Raw genomic sequence first — 25,913 nt, 5'->3', positions numbered from 1 at the left:
TCTGGTTCCTGGCCCTCCAGGCAGTGTCGGGCGTGGGCTCCCTCTTGTGGTGTGAGTCTCAAGTTGGTCCAGGCATTGTTGGCCACTCCCATGAATTCTTTGCCAGCATTACCCCAGCACATCTTGCAGGCAGGGCAAACTATAGGCTGGGCTGGTATCCCAATCCCTCCACTGGAAGCTTTATCTGGCTACAGAAGATGGCCGGTTCAGGCTCTGTATCCCCCATTACTAGGAGTCTTCACTAGGGTCACTCTCATAGATTCCAGGAGTTTCCATTGCATTAGGAATTGCCATGCCCGAAATGTCCTCTAACTCCAGCCATCTCTCTCTCTCTCCACCCTCAACCTGATCCCTCCTGTTCTCGTCCCCACCTACCTCCACTACACCCGTGAAATAAAATAATTATTTTATTTCCCCTTCCCAAGGTGATCTATGCATCTCCCACTGAACTCTCCTTGTTACTTATCCTCTCTAGGTCTGTGAATTGTAGCATGATTATCCTTTACAGCCAATATCCATGTATGAGTGAATACCATATTTGTCTTTCTGGATCTGGGTTACTTCATTCAGGATGATTTTTTTCTAATTACATCCATTTGCCTGCAAATTTTGCCTGCAAATTTCATGATGTCATTTTCTAAAACTCCATATGACGTTATATTCAAGGTCTGTAAAGAAGTAGATTGCTTTTCGTAGGATGGCCATTTTTACTATGTTACTCTTTTTTTTTTTTAAGACAGTTTCTCTGTGTAGCCCTGGCTGTCCTGGAACTCACTCTGTAGACCAGGCTGACCTTGAACTCTGCCTGACTCTGCCTCCCAAGTGCTGGGATTAAAGGCGTGTGCCACCACCGCCCGGCACTATGTTACTCTTATAGAACCATGAGCATGAGAGAGCTTTTCATTTTCTGATATCTTCTTCAATTTCTTTCTTCAAAGATTTGAGGGACTGGAGAGATGGCTCAAGTGGTTAAGAGCACCAACTGCTCTTCTAGAGGTCCTGAGTTCAATTCCCAGCAACCACATGGTGGCTCACAACCATCTTGTCATGGGATCTGATGCCCTCTTCTGGTGTGTCTGAAGACTGCAACAGTATACTCATATACATTAAATAAATAAATAAATAAATAAATAAATCTTAAAAATATTTGAAGTTTTTGTCATACAGGTCCTTCATTTGCTTGGTAGAGTTACCCCAAGGTATTTTCGATTATCTGTGGCTATTGTGAAGGGAGTTGTTTCCCTGACTTCTTTCTCAGCCTGTTTGTCATTTGTATATAAGAGGGCTACTAATTTTTTTTTTTTAGTTAATTGTGTATCCAGCCACCTTGTTGAAAGTGTTTATCCCTGTAGGAGTTCTCTAGTAGAATTTTTGGGGTCACTAATGTATACTATCATACCATCCGTGAATTGCGATACTTTGACTTCTTCCCATCCAATTTGTATCCCCTGATCTACTTTAGTTTAGTTTTGTTTTGTTTTTATTGCTTTAGTTTTAGCAAGAACTTCAAGTACCATATTGAATAGATTTGTAGAGGATGGACAGCCTTGTCTTGTTTCTGATTTTAGTGAATTTTTTGTTTTTCTTTGAGTTTCTCTCCATTTAATTTGATGTTGGTTATCAGCTTGCTATAACTGCCTTTATTATGTTTAGGCATGTCTCCTATATCCCTCATCTCTCCAGGACGTTTATCATGAAAGGGTATTGGATTATGTCAATGGCCTTTTCTGCATCTAATAAGATGATTTTATGATTTTTTGTTTGTTTGTTTGTTTGTTTACATGGTGGATTACATTTACAGATTTTCATATGTTGAACCATCTCTGAATCTCTAGGGTGAAGCCTACTGTATCATGGTGGATGATTATTTTTATGTGTTCTTGGATTCCATTTGCAAGTATTTTATTGAGTATTTTTACATCTATGTTTATGAGGGAAATTGGTCTGTAATTCTCTTTACTTTGATGTATCTTTGTGTGATTTGGGTATTGGGGTGACCATGTCTTCATAAAATAAATTTGGCAATGTTTCTCCTGTTTCTGTTTTGTGGAATAATTTGAAGAGCATTGATTTAGCTCTTTGAGTCTGTCTGGGGGAGTTTCAATGACTACTTCTACTACCTCAGGGGTCATCAATCTATTTAATTGTTTATCTGCTTTAACTTTGGTAAATGCTATCTATCGAGAAAATTACCCATTTCTTTTAGGTTTCCCAATTTTGTGTAGCACAGGTTTTTGAGACCTAGTGATTCTTTGGATTTCCTTGGTCTCTTGTTATGTCTCCCTTTTCATTTATGTTTTTGTTGATTTGGATGGTTAAGGTTTTGTCTATCTTGTGGATTTTCTCAAAGAACCAGCTCTTTGTTTCATCGAATCTTTGTATTGCTGTCTTTGAATTCAGCTCTCAGTTGGATTGTTTCCTGCCATCTACTCTTCTGAGTGTGCTTGCTTCTTTCAGGTTTGTTGTTGGGTTGCTTGTATGAAATCTCTCCAGGCGCAGGATGAAGGCACTTGGTGCTATGAACTTTACTCTCAGCACTGCTTTCATTGTGTCCTGTAAGTTTGCATATGTCATGCAGTCTTTAGTTTCTTTCTTTCTTTCTGATTTGACCCAGTGGTCATTTGGTAAAGAGTTGATCAGTTTTTATGATTTTTTTTTTCCTCCAGACAGGGTTTCTCTGTGTAGTCCTGGCTGTCCTGGACTCACTGTGTAGATCAGGCTGGCCTCAAACTCACAGAGATCCATCTGCATCTACCTCCCAAATGTTGGGATTAAAGGTGTGGGGCACCTTATTGTTCTTTATTTTATGTGTATGGGTGTATTTCCTCCATGTATGTCTGTGTAGCAATGTATATGCAGTGCCTGTGGAGGCCAAAAGAGGGCGTCAGTACTCTGGATCTGCAGTTACAGATGGTTGTGAACCACCATGTGGAGACGGGTGGCAGCTGAGAATCAAACCTGGGTCTTTTACAAGAACAGTCAGTGCTTTTAACCAGTGAGCCACCTCTCCAGCCCCTGAGATTGCTTCTTTACCCATCCTTGGGTAGTTCATATTACCTCTGATCATAATTTAGTAAATCTGCAAGATTATAAATCAAGAAAAACATTTCTAGGGCTGGAGAGATGGCTCAGCGGTTAAGAGTACTGACTGCTCTTCTAAAGGTCATGAGTTCAAATCCCAGCAACCACATGGTGGCTCACAACCATCCGTAATGAGATCTGATGCCCTCTTCTGGGGTGTCTGAAGACAGATACAGTGTACTTACATATGATAAATAAATAAATCTTAAAAAAAAGAAAGAAAGACATTTCTAATAATTAAGAGCACGGGTTAGGGGAGCTGGAGAACAGTACAGCTCAATAGTCTGGCTGTGTAAGCATCAAGCCAGAGTTTGGGTTCCCAGCACTCACAGAGAAGCCCAGTGGATATGGTGGCCCTCCTGTAATCCCAGGATGCAGAAGATAAGGGATCTCTTGAGCAAGCTGACTAGCTAGGCTAGGCTGCATCAGTGTGTTCTGGTTCAAGTGAGAGACCTTGCCTCAGAATAAAAAATAAATAGTGATCAAGGAAGAGGCCCAGTATCAACCTCTGGCCTCTGTAAACAAACATGCACGCACATTTGTACGCACATATATGACCATATACATAAGCGCTCATTCACAGGCATGTATACCAAATATATGCAAAACTTACAGACAAGAGTCTAGGCTAGAGCTTGAGGTAAGGCTCACTGGCAGAGCGCTTGCTCAAGGTTCTGAGTTTTATCTCCAGTGATTTTTATATACATCAGTCACATCAGGTAGCAGCAGAGGTACTTACCGTTGGACTCTGTGGGTCCTTAAACATGACCTTGAACTTAGTCTGGACCTCTCCTGGGATAACTGGGGTGAAGTTAATGGGTACTTTGATGGAGCTGAAGGGACCAATTTCCCCCTCTGTCACCTGTGTAAGGAGAGGAGGGCCATGGGGTCAGAACGGAGGCATCGTGGCTTTTATTAGGGTGTTTCCTACTAACCTTTATGCTTGCTACCACTGCATGGATGGGTGGTAGCAGGACGTGTCCTTAGGGTGTCCATTTGGTCACATACAGGTATTATTAGTTCTAAGACTGTCTCCGCTCTTGAGTGTTTACTGCTGTGGAGTCCCACAGACTGGAAGTTGGGGACCTACTCAGCAGTGAGTCACGTGTGTTCTTTTCACACACCCAGCCCCTTTTGATAGCATTAGAAACAGGAAGAGCTTGGTAGAAGCTGCATTTTCTTTTTTTTTTTTTTTTTTTTTTTTTTTTTTTTTTGGTTTTTCCAGACAGGTTTTCTCTGTATAGCCCTGGCTGTCCTGGACCTCACTCTGTAGACCAAGCTGGCCTTGAACTCAGAAATCTGCCTGCCTCTGCCTCCCACCACCGCCCGGCAGAAGCTACATTTTTTATCTTGTGTATAGGACACACAATTCCCGACCATCCTATCCTGTCTCCAAGCTCCTGGAGTTTCAAAGATCCCATTTGTGGTTCTAAAGATCACAGTCCACGTGGACTGGGACAAGAAAGGCAGCCTGAAACTTTCCCTGCATCTCCCTCCACATTTCAGCTCGTTGTTGGTGTCCTCTCTAAGCTGGACCACACATAGAAAACTGGCCCAGCTGCTCGGGTCCTACCTACGCTTGACCTGGGGAGGGGACACGTTGTTACTAGACAACAGGTGCCTGGAGACTGGGTTTAGTCTGGCTCTGGACAGATGAAAGAACCCCGAGAGTAGGGAGGACATCGATTAAAGATGGTGTGGCTAGGGCTGGAGGAAGGTGAGCTGCTCCCTGGCGGAACTGGTGGACTGACCTCCCCCAGTGTAATCTCTGCCTGCTCCTCACTGGGAACCGCAGTCATGGCACTGACTGCAGCTGTAGTAACTTCTGTTTCTGGAAGACAAATAAGCCTACATCAATAATCAGTCTGGAAAAAAAAAGTCAAAGATCACCAGATTACATAAACTAAGAATGCAGAAGACTTTCTTACTGCAAACTCTGAGGCACCGCTAAGAAAAAATAAAGATCATGTGACCCACTGAATCACCATCCTAATGGGTAGAAGATTCATTTGTTTTTCTTTTCTTAATTTTTGTTTTTATCAAGATGGTGTCTCAGTGTATCTTTGGCTGTCCTGAACTGGATTTGTTTGAGGACTAGGCTGGCCTCAAACTCATTGAGATCTGCCTGCCTCTGTTTCCACAGGACTGAGATGAGCTACCACACCCAGCCTTCTTTTTCTTTTTCTTTTTCTTTTTTTTTTTTAAGATTATCTTAAAAAAAAAAATCTAGTCTGGCTTAGCCCAGGGATGGCCTTGAACTCAATGACCTTCAACTCCTGATCCTTTTACCTCTACCTTCTAGGTGCTGGAATTATAGATATGTATCAACATGTCTGGCTTTGTGTGTGTGTGTGTAAACCAAGAAATTAATTCTAAAGTGTATCTGGTAATTCAAGGAACCAATATAATGCAAAGCAACTACTTTGGAAAAACAAAGTTGGGTAGCAGGCACTTCCTGGCTTCAAGACTTAGTCTAAGTTCATGATAACTAGGAAAGTATATTAGTATAAGATAAATTGATCAATTGGTCAGAAAAGAGAGCCTAAAGTAGATTCCTGCTTAGATAGTCAGTAGATTACTAGCATAAGTAACCCATCCATTCAAACATATATTGTTTGTTGTTGTTTTTGACACAGGGTCTCTCTGTGTAGCCCTGGCTGTCCTGGAACTTGCTCTGTAGACCAGGGTGGCCTCGAACTCAGAGATCCATTTGTCCCTGCCTCATGAGTGCTAGGATTAAAGGCGTTTGCCACCTCTACCCAGTCCAAACATATATTTCAGTGAAACTTTCAAGAACAAGAGGCTCACAGAGACTGAGACTCAGTCCCTGCTTAGTGCCACATACAAAAGCTAACTTGAATGAGCCAGTGCTGAGGATTCAGCTGCCTCTCCATTGATGTCCACCCTGTGTTCCAACCCGCCTGCAGCCAGTTTCCAGAAAGGAAGTACATTCCCTATCCAGTCCTCTACTCTTTTTTTGCTGATCCAGGTAAGGTTGATGACCTGCTTCCTCCTGGGCATGACAATTATATCTATGTAAGAATTGGACAGAGAGATGGCAAGAAGACCCTCACACACATCATTTCCTGCTGATGAGAATGATAAAAAGAACCCAGCGAAGGCATGTAAGAACAAAGTGTGCAACAGTAGAGTCGTTGCACACACAGAATATGGAGAAGTAACTCAGCTTCAGTCTCACAGTGAGAGAACTTGTGCCAGTGTCAGGTAGAGATGGGATGAGCTAAGGGTGATTGATCTGCTGGAGACTCGTGGGTTTTAAGTGCTTGTGACTCTGAGGCTTAAGGGACAATCCCTCGAAATGAGCAGAGTTTGGACTACAGTAAACCGAGAGAAACTCCTCAACACAACTTTTTAAAAATTTGAAATAGACTACTGACTTAACTCTAAGGCGTATGTGGCACAGTTGTGCGACATTGGCACGGGGAGGATAGCTCAAAGGACACACACACAGCCAAAACAAATGGTAAGTTTAGAAATCTTAAAATAAAAACTACAGTTGCACACCTTTAGTCCCAGCACTCGGGAGGCATCGGCAGGTGGATCTCTGAGTTCAAGGCTAGCCTGGTCTACAGTGTGAGGAGCTCCAGGATAGCTAGGGCTACAAAGAAAAATGTGTTTTGAAAAAAGAAAACAACAAAACAAAACAATAAACAAGGGAGGGAGGGAGGATGGAAGGAAAGGAAGAAAGAAAGAAAGAAAGAAAGAAAGAAAGAAAGAAAGAAAGAAAGAAAGAAAGGAAGAAAGGAAGAAAGGAAGAGAGAAGATGGGTGAATGATGAGACAAGTCTGGCACAGGACAGCCAGCAGGCTGTATTGAGTAAGGACCCGTGCCCTGACAGGGTACTTGTTTTCCACTAAGCACCAGGATTGTTCAGTTTTAAAAACTATCCCTGTATATCATCAATACTTCTGTTCAGTGTGAACCAAGAACCCTCCTCAGAGGCCTGGTTGCCCTGATAAACACCCTGTACCAGCAGGGACCATAGGCGGGCCTTTAAAGCCCTCAAACTGCACACCCCATGACTAGCCTGGCTGTCCAAAGCTGGGGCTTCTGTTGATGCTATTAGTTTCAACACAAATAGAATTTCAATGTACATTGCACCTGATGATGTTTGCATGTGGGGAGCCGCAGCTGCCACCCTATATACATATATATTGAACACCTGGTCTCCAGCCAGAGCAGAGAACATTGAGATAAACAAGCCTTAGTTGGAAAAGCTGTGTGCCTCTAGTTTGTGATGCAAGCTGGAATGATTTCTTGTAGTCTATTATGCTTTGCCACGTAGCTGATGCTGATTGGGACCTGGGAAAGTATTTAACCCACAAGGGCTGGGGGCTGGATAGTGAGTAAGTAAATATAGATAGGAGTAAGTATGTATGTAGGAATAGTAAGTAAGAATATGAATAGTGAGTAAGCATGTATAGATAGGAGTAAGTATGTAGATATAGAAGTAAGATGTATGTAAGAATAGGAGTAAGATGTAAAAATAGAAGTAAGATGTAAGGATAGAAGTAAGATGTAAGAATAAGAATAGAGGACTGGCGAGATGGCTCAGCGGGTAAGAGCACTGACTGCTCTTCCAAAGGTCCTGAGTTCGGATCCCAGCAACCACATGGTGGCTCACAACCACCCGTAATGAGATCAGACACCCTCTTCTGGTGTGTCTGAAGACAGCTACTGTGTACTTACATATAATAAATAAATAAATCTTTAAAAAAAAAAGAATAAGAATAGAAGTAAGATGTATGTAGTAAGATGTAAGAATTAGGAGTAAGTATGTAATAAATAGGAGTAAGTAAGAAGAAAGTAGAAAGATGTAACTAGTAAGATGTAAGAAGAAGATATAGAAGAATATAAAAGAAGCTAGCTAGAGAAGAAGTAAAAATGAAGGTTCCTGATTAAACTGCATGGAGAAGAGCTCGTTGTTGCCTCCTTATTTCCGCTGGACGGAAAGGTGGCCGACATTTGCACATATGAGTATTTTTTATATTTACTGTCTCATAACTGAAGCCCTGAGAAAACTCTGCACTTTGACCCTCAGCACCCCTTGGGTCACAGGCTTGTCGGATTCCTGCTCTCTGGTCCTTCTGGTTTGACCTGAGATACTGAGGTGGCTGTGCTGAGAGTGGCTCCTGGGTGGCTTACCTTTGGGAGGCCCTTGTGTCCACACCAGCCCTTTTCATTGCCTATTCAGTATGCATCTGAGGCCAAGTGTCCTGGCTGGCTCAGGTGTCAATGTGGGAAGTTTGAGGTAGCTGCCTCTTACTTACAAGGTAATGCACTAAAAGAGTCTCCCAGCCCTCACCATCCAGCTGCTTCTCGGATTCTTTCTGGCTCTGGAGGTCCAACTGGGAGGACTCATTGACTTCAAGCTGTTGCTCAGAGAGGCTGCTCATGATCTTTTCATACAGACCTTTGTCCTCATAGGTGAAGAGGCTGCTCTGAAAGGAAGATACAATGTTCCCAGGGCTCCTGGCCCCGAGTCTATGGCTCTCATTCCCTCTATCCTGGGTCAATCGGCCAAAGCATCGGCTTGCCTAGTCTAAGAAGGACTATTTTATCTTAGTCAACCTGGCTCCTCTCTGTTATCAGCATCTATGCTCTATCACAGACCACACCCACCTGTGAGCAGCTGAATCTGTGCTCTATACTCTCTACTTGGTCATTTGTCCTGAGGCTGGCTCTGCTCTTGCCTGGGTTGAGCTGACTGTCCTTTCTCCATAGGTTATTGGAGGCATTGCTTCTAGATGCTCCAGAGCCTCCTGAGCAACGCATCTCCCTGCCCAAAGTAAGCCTGGTTCCCAGTCTCCCCGTTCCACCTTCCTTGCTCGTTGGTTCCTTCCCCCACAGCAGCTTGGCGTTCATCCTGCCTTGGCCACAGCTGCCCTTATTTGCCCTGCCGTCTCTTGGGTGAGATTCTTTCTGAGGTCTTTGTTGGGGCACCTGAGCAGAACCAATAGGATTGCTCCATGCTTCTCAAAAGACTGCTCAGATATTTTAGAAGCATCTAGGGAAAGGTACATCTGGTTTTGTTCACCTTCCCCAAATGACCTCCACAATCCATGAGTATGGGGGAGCTTGTTTCTTGAGTAGACTCTCCTCCACCCCCCCCCACCCTGAGGCTGTTGCCATTCACTACAGCCCCTGCACAGTCTTCTTGGAAAAAGGCAAGACGTTCTTTTCATGCCTTGGGAAGATGACCATGATCTCTCATGGAGCTGTCTGATTAGATTCTGGCAGGACTCCCCGTGCTCCTGGTCAGTGTGTACCTCCATTGTGCTGCTGTAGCCCCTGAAGCCACTCTGCATGTGTGTCCTTGCTGGAGCCCCACATTTTGCTCTCACTGACTTGAGGCTACTTGACATTTCTCTCTCCCTCTCCCCCGCCACCCATTTCTGACAGCCTTATTTGCTCATCCATTTTTATACATGCGGGGTTGTACACATCCTGTTTTTATATGTTGCAAGGTTGTACTGGGATACATGTGAGGTGGTTGTACACATGTCTGGGGAGGCTTCCCACCCTGTCCTTGGATAAGCAGAACCGCAGACACCCATGGTAACCATGGCTGCTGGTCAGAAGCTGACAGAACACTCACTATTTTCACAGCAGACTGGGACTCATCCATCTCAAAGAACTCAGAAGCGAGGAGAAACTTGAACTTGGTGCCCAGGCCCCCGACATTGGTCAGTGTGATGATCCGGGATGTGGTCTCACCCACCACATAGCTCCCAAACTCGATGAGCTCCTTGTCAAGGGACAGCTGCCAAAGAATACAAGTGTAAGCCATGGTGGCCTCCTCTAGATCTGCTGGATCCTCAATCACAAAGGGAGGATAGGTCCTTGCAGGAATCGTGGACCAGAGGACCCAATGTCTCATTAGAAGGTTTCCTCTCCTGAATATCAGATGCAGTCCCAAGAAGCTAGGGGAACCTGACTCTTCTCCTTCACGGGGATGCCTGCATTGGACTCCAGTCAGGAGAGGAGGGGTCATGAGCCTCTGTGCACTGTACATCAGGGACAAAGCCCACTTAAGAAATCACAGACTCATATAGTAACCAGGGCAGCTTGGGGCTCCTGTGTCTGGTTTTAAGACACTCAAACCAGCACCTCCCTGATTGAGAGATGACAGTAATTCAAAGAGGGGATTCTGGGAGTGGTGGACAAGCTAACGGCTGTCACTCTTGGCTGTGTGGCAGATACAGGGTCTGGAAAGTGCTAGTTTTCAGAGTGGGACTGTATCATTCATGACCTCCCTGGGCTATAGGCTGCAGAGTCTCTGTACTCAAGCTAAGAGTGCCATACCTGGAAAAAAAAAGTGACAGCTGGGCAGTGGTGGTGCCTTTAATCCCAGCACTTGGGAGGCAGAGGCAGGTGGATTTCAGAGTTCTAGGCCAGCCTGGTCTACAGAGTGAGTTCCAGGACAGCCAGGGCTGTCCACAGAAACCCTGCCTCGAAAAAACAAACAAACAAACAAAACAAAAAACAAACAAACAAACAAAAAACCCCAACCAAAAAAAAAAAGAGTGCCATGCCTGGGCGTCATCATGGTTCTACAAATGGCCATCTCTTGCCAGGCTGTTTTGGGACACTGAATCTAAAGCCAGGGTTCCACCTGCACTACCCTTTTCCAGAGACGTGACAATGGGGCACTAAGACAGGAAGACCAAAGTATAAAACAGAGCTGTCCAGATTCAGGCCAGAGGGGAGACCACGTGTGCCCACTACAGATGACTGGCAAGGGCTGCCATTTTCCCCACTCCAAACAGAGCTCTGACTATTTTTGCAGCCCACCCTAGATCTGCCCTGAGAGCTCCTCTTGTATAGGTGGGCCTATGACAGGGACTTGGCATGCAGCAGGAGGGAGTGTGGGACCCATGATGCATAGAGCACCAGTTTCCTCAAAATGGTTCCTACTTATAGGGAGGAGAGAGGATTAAAGATGGGAGGGACTTAAAGTAATCCCAATATACTCTATACATGTAGCAAAGTGCCAAAAACCAAACTCAACAAAAACCATCTTTTATAACTACTTCTGTTTTATTTTATGCATGAGTGTTTTTCTTGCATGTGTGAATGCACACTCATGCCTGAGGAGTTCAGAAGAAGGCATAGGATCTCTTGAAACTGGACTTAGAGATGGTTGTGAACCACCATGTGGGTGCTAGGAACGTCTTTGAGAGCAACAAGCAAGTAGTTTTAACCAAAGCTGTCTTTTAGCAAAGGATACATTGACCTTAACTAGAATTCCTCAGTCTCTGCTTCCTGACTCAGGATACAATGTGACCAGCTGCTTCAGTCTCCCTGCAGCCATGGTTTCCCCAACCTTAGGGACCATATCCTTGAACCATGAGCCAGAATAAATCCTTCTTTCCTTAAAAATAAAATAGTTTTTAAATCGAATTTGACCTAAATCGAATTTGACGAAATATATACCTAATTTAAAGGAACCCAGTGGACAGCAGGGACACAGTGACTGTGATAACAGGGGACAGTCACACAAACGAACAGTGTTCTAGAGAGCTGGCTGAGTAAGGCTTTAGGACCCAGCACTGGAAGGGGGCTGCTATTCTAGGTCAGAAAACATCAAATGTAATCACAGTGCATCAGAAGTAACTGCTCTGTAAAGGGCAGTGTGGGGACAGTGGACACTTTGGCTATGGCTAGTGACAATAAGGAGCTGTATTAGTCCTGCCAGTGTGACGCAGACTCTTACCTCAGCTCTCTGCCCTTTTTTCCACCTATCACACTGGTGAAGCCCTCTCTCTGTCCCACTGGTTTTGAACTTGAATGTGTGCCTGGGGTTGGCAAATAAGTCACTGGGGGATGTGTAGTAAGTGAAGGAAGACATTTGCTGCTACTGCTGGCTTTGATTTCCAAATGTCCAGTCATTTTCCATGAGAACTTCATGCTAGACAGAGGCTAGAAGTTACTCTCAGAGGCCATGGTGAGATGCAGGGGCAGAGCCCTCTGACCCCTCTCACCCCATGTTTGTCAGATCACAGTAAACCTGTGACAGACTTATAAGCCTTTGTGGGACTAAAGCCATGCTGCAGTCTATCGCAAGCACTGAGTCTGCACGCTGTGCAGTGTCACTGGAAAGACACGATGGTATGGTGGGCTCTGTGTTTCTTAAGGATGTTGAGTCTGATGTTGGTAATTTCCTATGAAGTGGTCCCACAACAATAAATTGTGTACATATGAAGCCAACATGGCAGTGTTGAAAACTCTCCAATGTAAGTAGTGAGCATATGGAAATTCACCGCATGATTCTGGTCTTCATTAGGTTTGAAAATTTACTCACAATGAAAATATCTGGAAGCCAGTAGTAGTGGTATACATCTTTAATGCCAGCACTCAGGAGGCAGAGGCAGGTGGATTTTTCTGAATTTGAGGCCAGGCTGGTCTACACAGTGAGTTCAAGGACAGCCAGAGGTGCATAGTGAGACCCTGCTTATAGGTAGAGGTAGAGGTAGATGTACTTCTGTGCTGGGGCTCTGGCCTTATGTTCTCAGTACTCCAAGGCCCTCACCCTAGAGAGAGAGATTCAGCGAATTGAAACTTACAGAACATTTTTTCGTTGAACATTTCAGTGGAACAGAAAAGCCGCCCGTCTGAGCCAAAAATGAGACATTTCCTTCCAGATCTTTATTTATCTAAAAAACAAAGCAATCCTAGTCACCACTGCTACTTGTCTAGTAGACCCCCAGGGGAAGAATCCCAAAGTGCTCCACATAAGCAAGTCCTGAAGAAACATAAGTCACAGCCTACAGGAGTCCCTTGGGTCAGATCAGACCTTCGGCAAGCTTCATTCCACTAACATTGCAGGATGATGCTGAATTTTGTTGTTGTTGTTAAGCTAGAAAAAACAAGCACCCCTGTGTGAACTTTGACTTACCATAGGTTTGAAGGTGACAAGGACTTCACAGGACATGCCGGCTGACATGGGACCAGGGGGATCAAAGCTGCAGAAACAGGGATTCACAGCACATGGGTAGTTAGGACACTGTGGAAAGTGGATGCTCATTACATACTCAGCTGGGCCTTTTGGAGTCTTTTGTCTTTCTGTTCCAAGTACCACACCTGTGCTGGCTAGTTTATTGTCAAATCAACATAGGCTAGAGTTATTTGAGAGATAGAAACATCAATTGAGAAAATGCCCTCATAGATCCGGCTACAAGCAAGCCTGTCTGACATTTTATTAATTAATGACTGATGTGGGAGGGCCCTAGCCTATTGTGGGTGGTGCCATTCCTGGGATGATGATCCTGGTTTTGTAAGAAAGCAGGCTGAGCAAGCCATGATAAGCAAAGCCCTCCATGGCCTCTGCGTCAGCCATGCCTTCAGGTTCCTCCCGCTGGAGTACTTGTTCTGAGTTCCTTTGATAATGGATTATGTTGTAGACATGTAAGCCAAATAAACCTTTTCCTCCACTGCTTGCTCTTGGTTACGATGTTTTACCCCAGCAGTAGAAACATGAGTTGAGACAACATCTCTGCCTGGATGCATTGGCAAGTTAGCAACCCCAGGTCTGCTGTGCTCCCTTCTGGGTGCATCTTCTGAAGAACAGGAGACTCAGGCAATCTTCAGTACCTGTCCAGTGAGGGAGCCAGTACTGAATGAGGCACATTCCCAAAAGTCAACTCCAGAAGGATGGAACTGTGGGCTGTGGCTACCCTGGGACACATACCAAGCCTTGAGCCAAGGATGTTGAATTCTAACAGCAACACGGGGTGAAGGGCTGTAAGCCAAGTCATCCAGTAAGACAGCCCCAACTGCCAGGAAATGAGATGGGAACCAGTCTGTTGATCCAAAGCCTAGGTGAGTGAAAGGTCTTCCTACAAAATTCCTAATATCAGGCATAGTTTTACAATGTTGGATTTTATGTAATTTGCTTGGCTTGGAAATAAACAAAAACTTAATATAAAAATGCATCTCTGGGTACTAGAGAACTATCTTAGTAAAATGTTTGCTATGCAAGCATGAGGACCATAGTTCAATTCCCAGAACTCTAGAAAAAAAAGCCAGGTGTGGTGATGTGAGCTGTATTTGTAGCATGGGGAGGCAGAGACAGGAAGATCCCTGGGGCTCTCACCCTATAGACTAGGTGGTAAGAATCTAAGGCTATGTACATGTGGGGTGTTCATGAACCAACACAGTGAAAAGCAGAGCCAAACTCTTAAGAACATACACAATAAGAATATCGACACCACTGCATGATTGAGTGATGCTTCTAAAAGGCATGTGGTAAAATAGGAAAGTCATAAAGATAGAGAGTGATGGGCAGGAGGAAAGAAAAGGACACTGTTAAGAAATGCCAGCTCATCTGAAAAAGAACTAGCAATTTTTAGAAACGAAAAAGTACTGAAACAAGACACACAGTCAGCAGTTTCTGCAGCCAGCTAGACACAGCTGAAAAGACCAGTAAGCTGGGGACATGGCACACACTCCCTGAATAGGCAGAGTGTGAAGCAGGTGCCATAAGGACAGGGAGGCTGGAATGGGAAGGCTCCACATGGGAGGGGCAGGGCAGAGAGGCATGGGTAGAGGTGACAAACAGGGTGAGATGATATTTACAGGCTAGGAATAAGACATTTCTAGAGCTGCTCAGAGGTATGAACCTCAGATCCAAGATGTACAATGAGTCTAAAGAATCAAGCAACTCAGGCATACTGCAGTAGAGGCTACAGGACACAGGACAATGTAGCCAGGGGAAACTGAGGAACACTCTAGACAGACACACCTACAATAGCAAAAGAAATCAGAAGACAGAAATGGAGAGAATCTTTAATCCAGGCTGGGAAGGAGGGCTTTGTGGTAGCTGAGGTAATGGTAACCACCTAACCTGGGTCTTCCATACACTCTTCAGAAACCATACAGGCTAAAAGAAGCAAGTGACTCATCATGCTAAAAGACAGAGAAGCTCTCGGGTCTCAAATGAACATGATGGGTAAAATAAACAATTTTTAGCAATATTCTCTCCATGCAAGCACTTTGCAGATAGCTAGGAGATCCTACAAATTGCCAGAAAGAAGGAACAGAGAACCAAAGATCCTACTGGCCACTTCTATTCAGTTCCCAGGAGGACAGCACCTCTCAGGTAGGAAGTACCTAGCAGAGCTCTGTCAGCAGTGCTGCCCATAGAGAAACGATAAAGCAATGTAGTTCCCCAGGAGCAGCCCCATGAAGAAATCCTGAAAGGGAGCCTTGGTGTAGAGGGATTTTAATCTAGTAACATGGCTACTCTGGCTGGAATACAGACTCAACCTCAGTACATACCTTTAATTCCAAACAATTAAGGCAAAGTTAGTTTGTAGAAGGAAGTGCCCATGTTTGAAAGTGATGTTTATTTGAGAGGCAAAGTAATGAATCAGAGAAAGTTTAGACAGAATAGGATATGCCCAGCTCTCACCAGAACAGAGACAAAGATAGACTACTTAAGAGAGAGCAGTGCAGAGAGGAGGGGAGATGGAAGTTTTACCAGGATAGTTGTACAGAGACAAGTTGGGCAGAGAGAGAGAAAGAGAGAGAGAGAGAGAGAGAGAGAGAGAGGGAGGGAGAGGGAAGGAGGGAGAGAGAGGAGGGGTGGTGTGGGATGGAGAAGCAGCAAGCATCGAAGGGAACCACAAAACACACACCAGCAAAAGAAGTTCCAGTAGTCCAAGAAGATAAAAAAAAAAAAAAAACTGAAACACAAAGAGGGAAAAGTAAAGTAGGGTTCAGAAAAGAAGCCTTGAAATCTTCGTAGTGAGAGAGCACTCCAGCTGTCAATGGGGACTTCTTCAGGGCCAAACACAACACACATGGTAGGTGCTAGAAGACTTAGGCAGCCTATCTGAAAACTTGGTCATGTGTTTAGAGAAACTGGGCTGGTCTTTGTGATCTCTTCAATTCTTTAAGGTAAGCTGGCCCATGGTCTCATGCCCAGACTCCGGAAGACTTACTCAATGTGGATGAAGTCCTTCAGGTTCTCCTCCACACCCACCAGCTTGCAATAGTTGATTGTGTAAGTAGCATTTATCAATGTGATTTTTTTCTTGTACACTTTGCCAATATCAAAGTCCTGCAGAGATAGAGGGGGCATAATGATTCCAAGCCCTCCAGAAAGATTCAAGAAATGGTCATGAGAAAGAGGGGTCTACCCCAGTGCCGACTCAGGAGAGGTTAAGGATCCTGAGGTAGAAAAGGCTTCCCTTGGGCCATGATGCCCACCTTGAGTCTGAGAAGGACAGGGAAGGGCCTACCTCATGAGAACTTTCTCCTCAGCAGGATATGAGTTTTGTGGGGGACTGTTTGAGTGGGAGAGAGGACGGAAGCACAGGCTGCATATCTTAGTCTGACCTTCTGTAAATGCTAATACTAGCTAGCTGGCGGTAGGTGCTGGGTCCTTGGGGCCACCTCATGAGAAGTTGGAATTTGCCAAGCAAACGGGTAATTATCTGTCTATTTTTCTTCTCAGAAGTCCAGGTCCCTATTAGGGAGTGCCCAGGTGCTTCCTGTTCCTTAGGCTGTCATCTCAGCCCTGCACACCAGCCCCAGAGCTGAAGACTTTCCTGGGTTTCCCACGGTTGAAACAAAGCATCAGAGGCAGGACGTATCCACCCCTCAAGGCTCACCTTGAAGTGGATGACCTCAGGCTTGCTGTTGAATGGGCGGCCCTTGAACTCCCGCCCAGATACCACCTGCTTTTGGACCACCCCACTGCGCAGATGCTCCAAAGTCCGAGCCAGGATATCCTTTTCCATCTTACTTCCGCCCACAGGTTTTCGGTCCATGTCCTCCTTAGGCTCCTTGGGTTCAAACAGACAGAGGTCCATGCTTGTTCAAAGCCTCATAGTGAACAAAGTGCGGACCTAACCTGGCAAGGAAGGACAGCTGGCACCCAGGAGACTGCTCAGAAGGGCCCGGCTTGACAGAGACAGAGACACACACAGAGACACACACAGAGACACAGAGAGAGCTGGCACCCAGGAGACTGCTCAGAAGGGCCCGGCTTGAGAGAGACAGAGACAGAGAGAGAGATAGATAGAGACACACACAGAGACACAGAGAGACACACACAGAGATAGAGAGAGACAGAAAGAGAGAGACAGAGGTACACACACACAAAGACAGAGACACACAGAAACAGAAAGAGACAGACACACACAGTCAGAGATACACAGAGAAAGACACAGAGAAGCAGAGAGTGAGTGGCAGAGACAGAGATAGACAGAGACACAGTGACAAAGACAGAGAGAGACATACACAGAGGGGGAGAGACAGAGAGAGACACACAAAGAGGAAGAGACAGAAAGAGAGAAGGACCAAAGGGAGAAAAGCAGAAGTATATAAGACTCCCTGGGAAGTAACAGCAGAAAAGACTGTTCTAGATTGCTGAGTCAGGGCAAAGGAATACTTCTGGCGAATTCTGTAGGATACAGTTTTATTTTTGAATGGCAATGTTAGTGCAAATCAGGCAACCTCATTAACTAATGCTAGCAACTGGAAAAAGTGTGATCCAAGATGGGCCTAAAATTTTCCTTTTGACATCTGTGTGAAATCTGCCTGAGACCCTGGGCATCCAGGTCACTGATTGGATTTCTCCCTGATTCTCCAGGGTGGAGAGTGCCTGGTGCCTGCCTAGGCCTACCACCTTTCTGCTGAATTTAAATGGAATGGCTAACCCAGCCTGTCTTCTTCACTTCTTCCCTAGAAGCAGGAGAATCAAATCTCTTGGTTCTGGTAGTGATGTTAACTAACATTTACAGAAGCTGAGAGGATTCTGCTTAGGGATGGGGCTGTATATAAGCCTGCGCCTCTTGTAAACTGTAATCCAGAGAACCAGCATTCTGTGTGAGGTATGTTTCTTGAAAAGGGCCATTAAAGCAAGTTTGAACTCATGGATTTTTATAGAAATAAGTTTTCTTGAGCCAGAGAGATGGCTCAGCAGTTAAGACTGCATAAACTGCTCTTCCAGAAAACCCTAATTTGATTCCTAGCACCTATATGTGGCAGCTTACAACTACCTGTGATCTAGCTACAAGACATCTGACACCTCTGGTCTCCATGACTTTTTAGAAAGGAGTGTTTTCTCGGTAGTAAGCAGAGTGATGCAAGCCTGTCTGGGGAGCCTTCCAGCATCTCTGTTGCTGCAGGGTATGTGCAGCAGTACGTGACTGTGACTGAGCCCTGCACCCCAGTGAGAAGGGACTAGGAGTGTGGGCTCATCATGTGCATCCCAGTTCTATGTCTCTCTGTTTTTGTCTCTGTCTCTGTCTGTCTGTCTGTCTTGGTTTTTTGAGACAGGGTTTCTCTGTGTACTAGAACTCGCTCTGTAGACCAGGTTGGCCTTGAACTCAGAGATTTGCCTGCCGCTGCCTCTATTGGAGGCATGCGCCACCACTGCCTGACACAGGCCATTTCTCTTAGAGATTACGGAAAAGGGAGAAGGAGCTAGAGTTTGGAGGAGGCAGTGGCAGGTACAGAATGGGGCATGAAGGTGGCAATTACATCTGGGAATCTGGAATCTCAGTGTGACTCAGGGTGACCCCCTGCCAAGGACCTGATGGAGGAAAGCCATTACCTGGTGTGACTGGTATGCCTCTTTGTTCCAAAGCCCTGGGATATCTGGTTCAGCCAGTACCTCATCCTCTGTACTGATGCTTCCCAGGTCCATTTGAACAGAATCAATGGAGATGGCTTTCAATACATGCGAAGACTTGGGGAGTAATACCAGCTGCTCACTGTCCTGCCAGCAGAAGAGCAATTACAGAATGAGTAAGGCATGCACATTACAGAATGGATCATGTGCCATGCGCAGCTGAGCCGGACAGCACACACTCATCGCAGACTGGAGAGTGTGGAGCCTGATAGGTAGAAACAGTCCCCGTGGAGCTGGGGGCTCGGCCTGACAACCTCACAGGGTTCTTCCAGTTCTTTTGTTCTATACAGAGACAATTGTATACTCATAAATCCTTGTAATTTTTCCATTTAAAACACAACACACACATCTCTGGATTACCAAATGCCTTCCTATAGTGTTTAGCAGAGACCACTGCAAAGTCTTGTTCATGGGAAAATAGTGTGAGTCGTGGATGCTTGTGATTTTTTCTACTGTTCCGGCAGCCATGCTCAGTGTGCTGAATTTTCGTGACGGATGGCATACCAACCCCAGGAAAAGGCCTGTGAAAACTCAGAAAGGACGGCTGTCCTGCCTTTGTTGGAGCTCTTGGGGGCAGGTGGAGATCAGGACTTGTTTGGCTGCTCTGGGAAACCAGGGCCTTCCCTCTTGGAGGAAAGGGGCTCACTCTGAACCCTGGGATGTGTTCCCAATAGAGTAGATTAAAGCTGTGGGACAGGGACATTAGAAACGTGACTCTGACTCAGTGGTGGCGGGGAAGGCTGCTCAGAATAGAGGCTGCAGAAAGTGTGTAGAATGTGCCCCCAAGGGAGGACAGTTGCAAAGGACTGATGGGCCCCACGGTGGAAGTGGCTGGGAGAGAGAGACTCCACCTGGTCCAGAGAGACAGAAACAGAAAACAGCCTGTCGTGCATCATTGAAACACACAGGAAAATGCTCCAGAGACCAAAGGCCAGGCAGCCTGAGAATGGGGCTCATGTAGGGTGCAGGGTGCTGGGTTAAGGGACATCCAATGTCCTTACCCTATACCTTCAAGGAGACGAAACAAGTCTCCCCAGCTCGGATGTTGATTACGCAGGCAATGTTTCAGATCAGGCCTTTAGTGTGAGTGAGTGGAATATTCAGCTTTCAGGGAGACACTAGGAACACCTGGCAGTGGTGTGATACTATGTGTATGGATTGGCTACACACATTCCTTCACATGAGGTTGTCTCCACATTGTATGTAGGGATGGAGGAGGGACTTTCTTCCCTGTCTCACAGACAGGCAGCTCTGTAGGGCGACAGTAGTACCATTGGCCAATATGAGGAATTTACATGAAGGAGAAGAGGTCCCTGGTGGGCCTCACAGGGCCATGGCCCTGGGGACGGGAGCTAAGCTTCCTCCTTCTGGCTGAGCCCTCGGCCCTCCCACCTGCACGGTCAAGTACTTGAAAAGGCAGCTTCCTACCCACCTGCTGGTGAGTGCTGGTCAGTGCACTCTTCCCTTCACAAAAGTCAGAGATGTACTTCCAGGTCTTGTCTCTCAGAGTCCATCGATCTATGTGTTTAGAGGGTGGATGCTGTCTCCTTTTCCTTTGTTCTTCCTCAGCTTCCTCTTTCAAAATCCGACTTACAATCTCCTGCTTCCGGAGTTTCTGCTCCTCTTCAAAAGCCCTGTGGGAGGTGCTTCTCAGATAAGAACCGGCACAGCACCTGCAAGCTGGGCACCCAGTAGCTACTAGGGTTATGAATGGTACTCTTAGCTCTCTGGTCCTTCCCAAGAGCTCAGGTCCAGCCTAGGAGGGCTCTGGTGTAAGGATACCCTGTCTCGGGAAAGCTCCAAGCTCTGTGGACACTAGAACAGATAAACCTCTTAAGGGCAAGGTAGCTGGAGGTGTGACTCTCACCTCAGATTAACCCTCCCTGCCCTGTCCAGCTCTGCACTTGACCTGTCTAATTTTGAAGTGTCTCACTCGGTCCAGTCTACAAGTCTCTACAGCAAACCCTGGCCCTCATGAGCCTCCCCACCTTAGTTTCTAGACTGGCTGCTGAGGAGTCCTAGGTGATACAAGAAGCAGGGCAACATGAGGGTTTGGTGACCTCTCGCCATCCCCAGGAGGCACTCCCCTGGCAAACGATCTACACCAAACACACATGGGCAGACTGACAGGACACATCAAAACTCTGGTGGCAATTGTAGGGTGTGTGTGTGTGTGTGTGTGTGTGTGTGTGTGTGTGTGTGTGTGTGTTGCATATTTGTGAGACACTATGAAGAGGAAGATGCCCTGCAGCAAGAAAGCTAGCGGCAATATCTAAGTAGATCCTATGCAGTGACCAGCAGGGAACTGGGGTCTTGGGAGAAAGAGCTTGGCCCTTCAGAATGAGATCGCTTTAGGCAGAGACACCGAGAAGCTGGTGTGTGCAAGGTGGAAAGGTCCAGGTATGAGGCAGGCCCCTTTGAAAACTCTGTGAGACCAAGCCTGGGGGAGACCAAAGAATGAAGCAGAAGGGTAATTTGTGAGAAATGAGCCCCGGGAATTCCCCAGGGTGGAGGTGGTCATAGCAGTTCAGGAAGCTTCCCTGGAAAATCAGGGCAGGAGTGAGCTTTGTTACTTTCAGGTGATATGTGCTCAGCTTTTCAGCTCTCTTTGTGCCCACTTCCCAGACAGGTGTCTCACCGCTTCTCGGCTTCTAGTTCCTGGTGCCTGCGTTGATGGAAAAGGTATTTGAATGCATCTCCGCCTTGGGCCAGGATCACTTCTTTCTCTGTAAGGGCCTTCTGCTTAGCCTGCTGTGCCCTGTTTTGGCCCCATGCTTGGAACTTCTTAAGTGTTTCCTGGAAATAGGGAACTCTAAAGTCACAGGATCAGCATATGCCCATGTACACACACACACACATACACACACATACACACACACAACTTGCATATACTCATATTCAGATATTTTCTTTGAACGGATGTCTTTAAATCAATGCAGAAATATGTGGGTCTCATAGTAGGCAGTTTTCAAATACCCATGATTTTCCATGTATTTGTTACCTAACACACACCCCTGGGCCCCCAGGGTCTAGAATTCTGTACAGTATTGTGCATGTTGATCATGTGCAGCAGGGAGCATGTCGAGTGTGTGCAGTGGTGAGCATGTTGACTGTGTGCAGTGATGGATATGTTGATTCTGCAGTGGTGTGCACATTGAGTGTGTGCAGTGGTGAACGTGTTGACTGTGTGCAGTGGTGGGCATGTTGACTTCCATGCAGTGGTGGGCATGTTGACTTCCGTGCAGTGGTGAGCATGTTGACTTCCATGCAGTGGTGAGCATGTTGACTTCCGTGCAGTGGTGAGCATGTTGACTTCCGTGCAGTGGTATGCATGTTGGCCCTCTCCTATTGGTTCCAGTGCCCTGAATCTTCATCATATGGCCCACTCTTCCCTAACCCAGGTCTGAGCCCTAGTGCTGGCCCTCACACTACCCTGGGTCCTGTGACTACTGTTCTACTGAGATGAGGCCCTCTCAGAACAGTGCTAAGTTGTTCTTTTTCTGCTAGATCATGGTTCTTGTTTGCAGTCCAGGTAGGAAGCCTGTAGTAGAGGCATGGCAAACCTTCAGGCTGAGCAGGGTGGTTGGCTCATGGCAGGAGCCCAAGGATAGAATTCTGGCTCCCAAGAGCAGGACCCAGGGAGTAGCCAGTTGGTTAGATGTGCTAGAGAGGCTGGTATTGGGGCCCACGTAGCCTGGAGGTGAGGCTCCACCTACCCGACTGGCAGTGATGTTGTTCTTCAGGGCCAGCACGGCATCCATGCGCCGTTGCGTGTGCTTGCGCAACTCCATCTCTTCCTTCTGCTCTTGCTCACGAACTCTGCAGTATTGTGCATTTTATTTATTTTTTATTTTTGTTTGTCTCTTTTGTGACAGGGACTCTCTATGCAACCCTGGCTGTTCTGGAACTTGCTATGTAAACCAGGCTGGCCTCAAACTCAGAAGTCAGTCTGCCTCTCTGCCTCCTGAGTGCTGGAATTGAAGGTGTGTGCCACTGTGCCTGGTGAAATGTGCACTTTCAATAGGGATGTATGCAGGCACTGATGAGCTATAGGAGCCATAGGTGCTGGTTACCTCTACCAAGGTAACAATAAAAGCTGATGACATGAAGGTGCATGGATAGATTCTCTGTGGGACCCATAGCTGGGGATGCTCTCTACAATCTAGGCTTCACTGTGTCTCACACTCCTCTTGCAAGTACAAATAGCTCCTTAAAATAAAACTGCAGATATATTTGTTTCTGATGATTAGGTAATGACCTAATTAGAGGATCTCGGAGTGAAATCTAGGAACCCACATTCCTGTATTCCTCGAGGGCATTGGCAGAAGAAAGATTTAAGGTGACAACCCACCTTCCCAGAGAGGCCTTCAGGAACTTCACTGCGATTCTGTGGTTTCTCTGGGCATCTTCCACTAGCTTCTGATGTCTCAGCCCCAGCTCCTTTTGTGTATGCAAAGATTTCCTGCAGTGACACAGGCAGAAACTGGAATAAGTGTCACATATACTTGCCTGTCACAGATATTAAAGTGCTGCTGGGGGCTCTGGTGTGAGGTAGTCACCAAAAACAGGGTTTGACCCAAGCTGGGCAGGAATCTGACAGGAGAAGAAACCAGCAAAGATGGTGGTATAAAGAGATAAGAGGGGCTTCTCCATCTTGAGAGAGCAGAGTCCAGTAGCCCTGAAGTCCCTGGTGGTCAGAGGTTAAGCAGAGGTAGGAGTCACCTCAGTGAACTCTGAGGCTTGTATAGACAAAAGGGTCACCAGATGTGGGATGGAGCCAGAGAACAGCACAGCTGGAAGGGATAAAGGAATATGCAGATGGAAGGGTCTGATGGTGCAGGTCAGTGGTGACTGTGGGCACTTAACACAGAGCCATTGCAGGACCCCCATGGCACAGATGCAAAGAGAGGGAACTGTGAGCTGGTTCTAGAGAGACTTAGTGTAAAACACAAAGGAACTGGCCAGGACCAGGTCTGGGTGGCGCTTACCGGGCCCTCAGCAGGCGGTTCCTCTCTGACTTCTCCAAGGCTTCTTTTTCCTTTTGAAGTTGCTGAGCTGAGTGAATCTTAAGGTTCCTCTGTCTAGCTTCTGCCTCTTCTTCATGATGCTTCCGGACACCCTCAAATCGCCCCGTCTGGATCTCAATGTGCCACATGGCATTCCTTGTGAAATAGACCATTTGTTATTTATAGTAGCTAAGGATTTCAAGACCAGGGTCTACTCCTCTGTGAAGCGTCCATTTGGGGATTTGAGAAGATCTTTCTTTTGATAAACACTCTAGGCAGATATTGGACACCACTAATGAGGAGTCAGCACCCTCTTCTAAGGCTTACGCTTGGCCCAATATTGCCAGAGAATGAGGTCTCACTACCTAGTCTCTAAAGGAAAAAAAAAATCATCATCACATTAAATCTAGCCAGAGCTAACATCTGGCCTCAGGCACTCACCTGACCTACATATTGAGTCAGCTTTGCAGTGGCCCCCTGGCCTGAATGAAGTGGAAACTTAAGAGTTCTTTAAGAAGTTGGTGGATGGTGTTTCGCTGGGGCAAACACATGAAGGAATATTTCATTAAAGTGGACACAGGTGTGAAAAGCTAAGGCAGACTCATGGAGGAACATTTAGCTGAAGCAGACACAGGAGAAAGGATGATCTGGTAAAGCAAACACGTGAAAGGACACGGGATGAAGGATTCTTTGCTAACAACACGCCTGCATTGGTCCCCCTTACATTGCATAGTTAAGCTGCATTTGTTGGGACCCCGTAGAGAGAAACACACCAAAAAACTCTGGTGTTTTGTTTTTTGTTTTTGTTTTTGTTTTGTTTTTTTGTCACATCCACAGTTTCCTGCCACTTTCATGGACTCATACAAGTGAGTCAAGACTTGGACTGAGGCAAGACCCATGCTGAGGCAAGGCACTGGAAGACACGTGATGTTTGGAGGGTATAAACAGGACTCCACAGAGTGATGGAAACAGAACTTGGCTTGCTGGCATAGCTAGCTGTGCAACGCTTGCTGGCCTTGTATCTTGGGTGATCTTCACGTCTCTGAGAGAGGCACAGCTGAGAACTTCTCCCTCCGGGTCCTTCTTGCTGACCTGTGCCAAGGCTGAGGCCTGGCTGTCTCTGCTAGGTCATGTCACCACTGTTGCTAACCTGACTCTACTGAACTGGACTCCCGCTGTGTCTGTGAAGTGGTGGTGAGTGGATAGAGCTGCTGCCGCTGACCTATAAACCGAAACTGCTGATTTCCAGACAACACAGACAGGAGTCGCTCCAAAGAACCTTTCTAAACAGGTCCACTTCCCCTGTATCCTTTCTTTCCCACTACCTCTGGTGGGTGGTGGGCTACAAGGGAAGTTAAAGCATTAAAGAACTATAATTAAAAATAGGTTTGAAAAAAATTAAAGTTACACCTGGCATGAAGAAAGATCTAGAAAATCTCTTCTGAGGGGTTCACTGGAGCTACCATGAAATACTCCAAGTCTTCAGACATGCTTAGGAAGAGGCTCAGAGAAAGGTAGCAGCCAGCTGTGCCCCAGGAGCATCTGGATAACAAGGGATCTGCCTGACTCTGGCCTTGAGGGACTCTGTTATCCACTGTTCATGAGTCCCGCATCTCTGGTGACTATGGTGCACATAGCACTCCTCAGGTTCCCAGCACAGGTCTGGGAGCTCTGCAGCTCATCTTCATTTGGGATGAGAAGCAACAAAGAATTGTCTTTCCTAGAATATAGGAATCTGTGTGTTCCTGCATCCGTGTGTCCATGCACCCATGCATCCGTGTACCACTGTAATTGAGTCAAGTGTGGTTTCTAGCCATCCCAGCTAACACATCCAGATGTGCTACAAAACAGTGACCACGGCTACACAGGATCATCTCCTGGGTCCTTGCTCTGCCTGCAGGATGGCCTTGCAGGAAGCTCTGCCCTGAAAACACGACACTGGCAGACCTGAGCTAATGACAGTGAATGGGTTACCACACAACATTGAGAAGTATTCCAACTTTGCAGATCTGACAGTACAGCAAATACCTCAAATTGTCCTGGTGAGCTGTAGGTTTTTAAACAAATGTGCTAACTTGCATTAAGAAAATGTCCGTCCACTCTTATCTTGTTAATTTTTTGTTTTTAAATCATGACTATGGAGTTGAGTCCAGTCTTTCTCT

General features: G+C 46.2%; 1 protein-coding gene across 6 annotated transcripts in view; it reads right to left on the bottom strand.

The window, feature by feature from the left end:
* Cfap74 (cilia and flagella associated protein 74) overlaps nt 1–25,913 on the bottom strand; it is a 65,894-nt gene that overhangs the window by 27,625 nt on the left and 12,356 nt on the right. For all 6 annotated transcript variants that reach the window (XM_031379746.1, XM_031379743.1, XM_031379744.1 and 3 more), the window contains exons 7-20: nt 23,734–23,907; nt 23,097–23,207; nt 22,462–22,564; nt 21,384–21,541; nt 20,178–20,379; nt 18,668–18,832; nt 16,719–16,892; nt 16,047–16,165; nt 13,001–13,067; nt 12,669–12,758; nt 9,701–9,865; nt 8,408–8,543; nt 4,833–4,912; nt 3,821–3,943 (exon numbers count right to left, since the gene is read on the bottom strand). In XM_031379746.1, coding sequence (XP_031235606.1) covers nt 3,821–3,943; nt 4,833–4,912; nt 8,408–8,543; nt 9,701–9,865; nt 12,669–12,758; nt 13,001–13,067; nt 16,047–16,165; nt 16,719–16,892; nt 18,668–18,832; nt 20,178–20,379; nt 21,384–21,541; nt 22,462–22,564; nt 23,097–23,207; nt 23,734–23,907 — 1,867 coding nt within the window. The remainder of the gene's footprint in view (nt 1–3,820; nt 3,944–4,832; nt 4,913–8,407; nt 8,544–9,700; nt 9,866–12,668; nt 12,759–13,000; nt 13,068–16,046; nt 16,166–16,718; nt 16,893–18,667; nt 18,833–20,177; nt 20,380–21,383; nt 21,542–22,461; nt 22,565–23,096; nt 23,208–23,733; nt 23,908–25,913) is intronic.

Source organism: Mastomys coucha, unplaced genomic scaffold, assembly GCF_008632895.1.
Source record: "Mastomys coucha isolate ucsf_1 unplaced genomic scaffold, UCSF_Mcou_1 pScaffold18, whole genome shotgun sequence".
NCBI lineage: Eukaryota > Metazoa > Chordata > Mammalia > Rodentia > Muridae > Mastomys > Mastomys coucha.
Note: the sequence above shows the minus strand (reverse complement) of the source record. Positions and strands in the feature narration are given on the sequence as shown.